General features: G+C 48.0%; 1 protein-coding gene across 1 annotated transcript in view; it reads left to right on the forward strand.

Moving 5' to 3' along the window:
• PTPN3 (protein tyrosine phosphatase, non-receptor type 3) overlaps positions 1-5,546 on the forward strand; it is a 126,824-nt gene extending 121,278 nt beyond the window's left edge. The window contains exons 25-26 of the mRNA XM_023753225.1: positions 119-254; positions 1,918-5,546. Coding sequence (XP_023608993.1) covers positions 119-254; positions 1,918-1,995 — 214 coding nt within the window. The 3' untranslated portion in view covers positions 1,996-5,546. The remainder of the gene's footprint in view (positions 1-118; positions 255-1,917) is intronic.
• The last annotated feature ends 613 nt before the right edge of the window (positions 5,547-6,159 follow it).

Below are 6,159 nucleotides of genomic sequence, written 5' to 3' on the forward strand. Positions count from 1 at the left end.
AGCTCCATCTGAGCAAAGGTGGCACCTGGGAGGAGCTGAGCTGGGCTATGCAGAAATGCTGGCTGAGCAAATTCCAAGTCTCTGCTCCTCTCCCCCCCACCCCCCCCCCCACCCCCAGGGCTGGAATAGGTCGAACCGGTGTCTTGGTCACCATGGAAACAGCCATGTGCCTCATCGAGAGAAACCTGCCTGTTTACCCTCTGGATATTGTCCGGAAAATGCGAGACCAGCGCGCCATGATGGTGCAGACATCAGTGAGTAGAAATCCAATAATAAATAGAGTAACAGTGGCCGATGCTCCCTGAGCACTTGCCCCGGGCCAGGCCTGTGCAAAGGGCATGGCAGGTCAGGTGACCGAGGCTTGAGGGGACTGAGTCACTTGCCCATGGTCACAGCTTGTCGGGCTGAGCTACTCCGCGGCACACCGCATCTGGCCCCTGCCTTTCGCTGCCTCCACTTCTGCTGCCTCCATGGTTTGTTTCCTGCCAACCACTCAGCCAGGGAGCAGCCCTGGTTGCATTCTGCATGGTGACCCACTGGCCCATCATTGGTCCATGAGAAGTAAGCAAGGTCACCTGAGGGTTTCCCCCCTCCCACCTGTTCCAAGATGAGCCTTTGGGCTCAGGGAACCTTCCACATGGCCCTCCTCCCTCCTCCTGTGTGCTCTCTCCCATGTCTGTCACGCCTGGGTACTTGGCACTGCACGTCTCCTAGAGAGGAAATCCTGGGGTTTTCCCCAGAGCTATAAGAAAGGCGGTAGGGTGGGAAGACCATGATTCAGGCCCCCCACCTACTGGGCAACCTCTGAGTAACCCCTTAACCTCGCTCCCAGCCTCAGTTTCCCTATCTGCAAAAGGGGGGCCATTCCATATCCATTCATTCATCGGATCGTTGCACAAAAGGAGAGACCCAAGCTCACATGTATGGTAGGAGAACTGGACTGGTCAATTACAGGTCTCAGCGGCAGTGGGGGAGGCCACGGGAAATCTAAGCATTCGGTGGAAGAGGATCAAAAGCCGACACTTTAGAAAGTCCGGGAAGGCTTTCTGGCGGAGAGGCCTCCAAGGCAAACCCCCCGGGAGAGCTAACAAAGGAAGGAGGGGAACGCCATGTTGTACCACTCTGTATCCTCTCTCAGTCTCCTGGGCAACGTTTACAAGGTTGCTCTAATCATTGTGAGCGCTCCTAGTTTCATATTCGTTTGTACCCACAGTCTGGTTAAGAGAGAGAGAAAAATCAGGTTATTAAGGCTGTTTGGGACCCTTTCTGTGGTGTGGAGACCTCATTGCTGGCTTAAAATCGTGAAAGTGCATCATCTGGGTAGCTTTTCCCAACTAGGGAAGCTCAGTCTCAGTGCTTCCTTTCAGCCTGTACATCACTCAAATGCACCTTTCTTAGGTGTTTGCTAATAGAACCATCTTCTTCAGAGCAGCTTTCAGTGGCTCTTCTTTTAAAACAAAATCCAGATCCTCCCTCCGCCATGACCTGGTCCTGGCCCTCTGTGTGGTCCCTCCTCCCATGCCCAGGTGTCCGGGGCCAGGACCCTGAGCTCTGACTGCAGTTCTCAGAATGGGCCGTTCTCCTCGGAACCCCCACACTGGTGCCTGCACTGGAGTGGCCACCCTGCAACAACCGTCACTCCTCCCTGACTCCCCCAGACGGCCAGTTCCTCCCTCTGCCTCTGCCGTAGTTCCCTGACACTTTGCCCGTTTCGCTCTGGGAACAGTCCCCGCCCTTCATCTTGCAGCAATAATGGGGTCACAGGTGTGTCTTCTCCACCCTTCCCCTGGCATGTAGCACAGGGCAGGCCTGGCCAGCGCTGGAGCTCAGAGGGTATTTATCACATTACTCTGTGTGGGTGTGAGGGACTGTTTGTGGGGCTGCTGGCAGGCTTGACGGCTGTCTTCTCTTTTCCAGAGCCAGTACAAGTTTGTGTGTGAAGCCATTCTTCGTGTTTATGAAGAAGGCTTGGTCCCAATGCTGGATCCCAGCTAAGGCAACTGTGAAACGCTCGTTCCTCTTTCCAAGGGCATCCTCCATAAGGACAGACCTTCTCTTTGGAAGCAGCAAGAGGAATCTGTAGGCCGTGGTGTGGGAGAGGAGAGGGCGCGTTGAACCCAAGCACTTTAAATTTCTATGAAAAGGAATCGTGTACATAGGAACTGTGTAGATACGCATGCGGCGGTAGCATCATTTAGGCCCGTGGTTCCTCCGGAGAGAAATGCACAAAAGGGGGTCTCCGTTTGGGGCCTGTCCCACTGCCTTCCTCCCCAGACATCACCGTGATCCTGTCAGCCATCCTTGGGCATTCGAGAGGGGACGCCAGCAGCGCTGTGACCTCCCAGAAACAAGACGGTGAGGCGATTTGGAGGCACGTGGCTGCTCTGTGTGTATATGTGTGCAGGACTCTGAGAGCCGAGCTTTCTGTGCCTCCAGGCCGAGCTGGAACAGGGAGCGGTCACCGCCAGATGCTAACGAAACCGAGATGGATGTACCCAAGGGCAGGGGGCGGGCTTTCCGGCTGACGGATGAGCAGTACCTTTCCTGCCTCCCCTTCCTTTGTCCCTGCCTCCCCTTCCTGCGCCTCTGACTTTCTCGGTCCTCAGAAACGTGCCCCAAACGCCCCGCTTTCTGCCTGCCTTCGTGGACCTTCTTCAGGTTCACACGCAGTGCCTGGACCGGATTAGTCACGTAGGTTCGGGTGAGTTTTCAGTCGAGACTCTGAGAGTGAGGATGTGGGGTGTTGTCTTGGTGTCTGGGTGTTGGTGGTCGGAGCAGGTGCTGCTTGCCTCTGTCCGCCTCTCGCTGTGCTGTCGGCGCCCAAGACTGGAATCGTCAACTACTGAATCTACTACATGGATTGCTGCTACTTCAAGCTATGACACTTGAAGCATTATCATTTTTCCTGAGGGGAGATGGGATATCATCTAAATATTCAGAATCTTTGGCCCTTCTGAGGAAAGATCTTCCAGCCATTGCACCATGGGAAAGCCAGCTCTAGATGGCTGTCGGTGGGTGTGGGTCGATGCGTGTGCACCCATGGCTGAGTGTTTCTCAGGATTCCTAACTTCATTCAAATGACAGTGGAGTTTATGTAAAGAATGAGTCTCTGTATGGAACAAATGTGTGCATTCACCCTCGGTTACAATGGTCTCCATTTCATTTCAAAGGAGAGGATCAGACTATCTGAATATAAACACGAGTTGATGTTAATTTATTCTAAGTATGCCATGATTCTGATTGTCCTCAAGAATTCTGCCTTTGTTAATCCTGTGTTCAATTTTTAAAAAGTCTCTTGACAGGATTGTAGCAAATTATTATTTAAGGAAAATAAACCACAAAGGAAATGCAATGTGGTATGTTTAAGTCGCGGTTTTTATGTATTCAGAAGAGGAAGCTAAGGCAGTTTCTTAATGGGATTTATAGGAAAAGGATGCTTTTCTATTATAGTGCACAGAAGTGAAGCCATTTTGATGTCTAAGAAAACTCTAGACCAATTGAATAGTTTCCTGGTTGCAAGAGGAATAAAGACCTTTATCTCCAGACCTAGTGTATTTGCTTGCATACTTCCCATCTTTTCCTCACCCACCATTATTTTACAGCTAAATGGTAGGGGTGGGAGGGAGGTGTTATACCGTGCTGTAACCCTGTACTGCGGAACAGGTGACCACCTGAGCCCCATCCTTGTCAGCATGGTACCAGGCTAGCAGGAGGAAGCAGGAGAGTAGAGTGAAGCAGTGGGAAATCAGTTCCTGGTTCCACTCATCGGTAACTAGCTCCAGGCCTGGTCACTTAGGAGCACTGTCTCTACTTCCTCATCTACAAATAGGAGAAATCATTCTGAGGACTTTAAGTTTATGATGAATTTTCATCCACTGGAATCTGACACTGCTGTGGACAAATTACATGGCAAAGTTAACTTATCAGTGATTTGCCCCAAATCCCATGGAACAGAAGTAGGGTCGTATGGGTTTCTGTAAGAGAAAGTTGCTTTTCTTCTGGAAAGAACAGAAGTACAAAGGAATATCATACCTTCATTCAGTCTGGACTCAGAAAAATTCTGTCCACAAAGCACCAAAAAAGGAGGGGAAGGCAGAAAAGCTGATGTAAATTTAAATGCCATCAGGATATTTAGCAAATCATTGTCATCTGATAAAAATGCATCATCCTGTCTGCAAAAAGCTTGAGAAGTCTAAATGTGTTTACAGATTTGTATTTTGTTTTTTAATTGTTCAATATGGTTGCAGAAATGTTATTATTATCACATAAATTTCTAAGAAGCTTACCAAAGGTTGCAGCTACCCTTTTTCTGCCCCTGTGCAGGCTATTAATTCAGACGCAGCAGATGTTATCAGGAACAAAAACCACAAAATACTGGGGGTGCACAAGATAAGGGAATTACCTGAAGGGGCAAAATATTGTAAGTAAATACTGTAGATACTACTGATGAAATTCTGTAACTCAAGATTTCTGCTCTACCACCTTACACACTTGAGCAATTATACTTAAGAAGCCTTTTTTTAGTTGTAAGTGAAGAAATCAGGATCAATATTTTGCGTGGGAAACGTGGCTGGTGTGAACGAAGAAGACATTTACATTCTGCATTCTGATGCCCTCCAGAAGGTCTAATTTAAGTGCATCTATGTGCTGACTTCATCAAGATGGGAGATTCCTTCTGGTGTGGCCCATTAGAGCCAGCACGTAGTGTTTTGACTTTCCAGAAGAAAAAAAAAAATACTCCATTTGGATGGAGGTGGCATGGGGTGGTGGGAGAAGTATGAATCACAAACTTGTACTGGTGTTTAATTCCTACCACGGTAATTTATACCTAATATGCTTTTAGATTAATGCAGATGTGCTGCTATGTTGCTACTTGACATTTTTTGTTGCTTGGAGGTTATCATTCAAGTGCAAGCGGCAGGACTCTTCATCCTCCAGAGGCAACAAAGAGACTGCATCAATGCAGAAAGATCTCAAGAGGCAGGTCTTGGACCTAGACTAAGGCAAGACGTGCTGCCCTCCGCCTCAGTTTCCTCATATGGAAAAGGGGAAGATCGGCCTGGACTGGATGAATTCTTTGGTTCTTTCAACATTTACCATGCTCTGAGTCTGTATTCCAGAGATTTGAAATTAATCCATGTAACTTCTGGAGAGAGTTGTATCATATTTCTGTGACTGGTCCCCAAGCGATTGTCCCTCAAACCTTGACGCTGTTGAATGCAAAGACAAGGATTGCCACCTCTGATTCTTGCCATCCTTGCCATCCTACACTGAGATTCAGTAAAGATGGAAAAAACTCTGACCTCAGCCTGAGGAACCAAATACGTGGGATTCTGATGGCCGGACTGCCTGCCATCTTGATAACTCACATTCTGTTTAGAGCAACAAAGGATTTGTGTTATGTAGTTTTATTGAAAACTATATTAATTGATCAGCAATATTTTTTTTCTGTAAATTTGGAATGTTTTTCATTCAGACCTGTTCTGCCAGTGATTCTACTGAAAACAATTTGATTAATATAAAAACATTCAAGCTATGCAACACTAGCATTGTGTGTTGACATTTTTTTTCTAATAATTGTCTTGATTTCTGGAAGTGTTTTTCTTATTTTGTTTGCTTTCTTTCAAGTAAATACTAAATCTTTGAGGAGAATGCTCTCCATCCATCTCCACCTTTGATCTAGTCAGGGCATGACCATGCGCAACACCTGTCAGTCTTAACCTTGTGTGAATGGCAAGTTCTGGATCAGAATTAGGTTCAGCTCTCAAGCCAACAATAGCCTACACAAAGTATAAGGTTCTTTACCCTCTATCATGCAGGGTTCTCAGGGTGGCTCCATGATCCCCAGGTCCCAGGTTCCTTCTGACTTGTTGCTCTGCCATCCCCAGTGTGAAGTTTCTACACTGAGGTCCATGGTGGCGGCTGCAGCCACGTTCTCACTACAGCCAGCAGGATGGAAGGAGGTGGGAGGAGAAAAGCAAGACCCCTTCCCTCAGGGTGCGTCATCTGGATGTTGTACCTCCCATTGATCAAAACTTGGTCACAGGGTCATACCTACTGCGAGGGAGTCTGGGAGAGATCGTTCTTACTCCAAGAAGCCATGTACCTACAAACGGAAACTCAGGAGTTCTGAGAAATAAGGAGGGAATGTGTTTGAGG

This window comes from Myotis lucifugus, unplaced genomic scaffold (genome assembly GCF_000147115.1).
Source record: "Myotis lucifugus unplaced genomic scaffold, Myoluc2.0 scaffold_43, whole genome shotgun sequence".
Taxonomy (NCBI): domain Eukaryota; kingdom Metazoa; phylum Chordata; class Mammalia; order Chiroptera; family Vespertilionidae; genus Myotis; species Myotis lucifugus.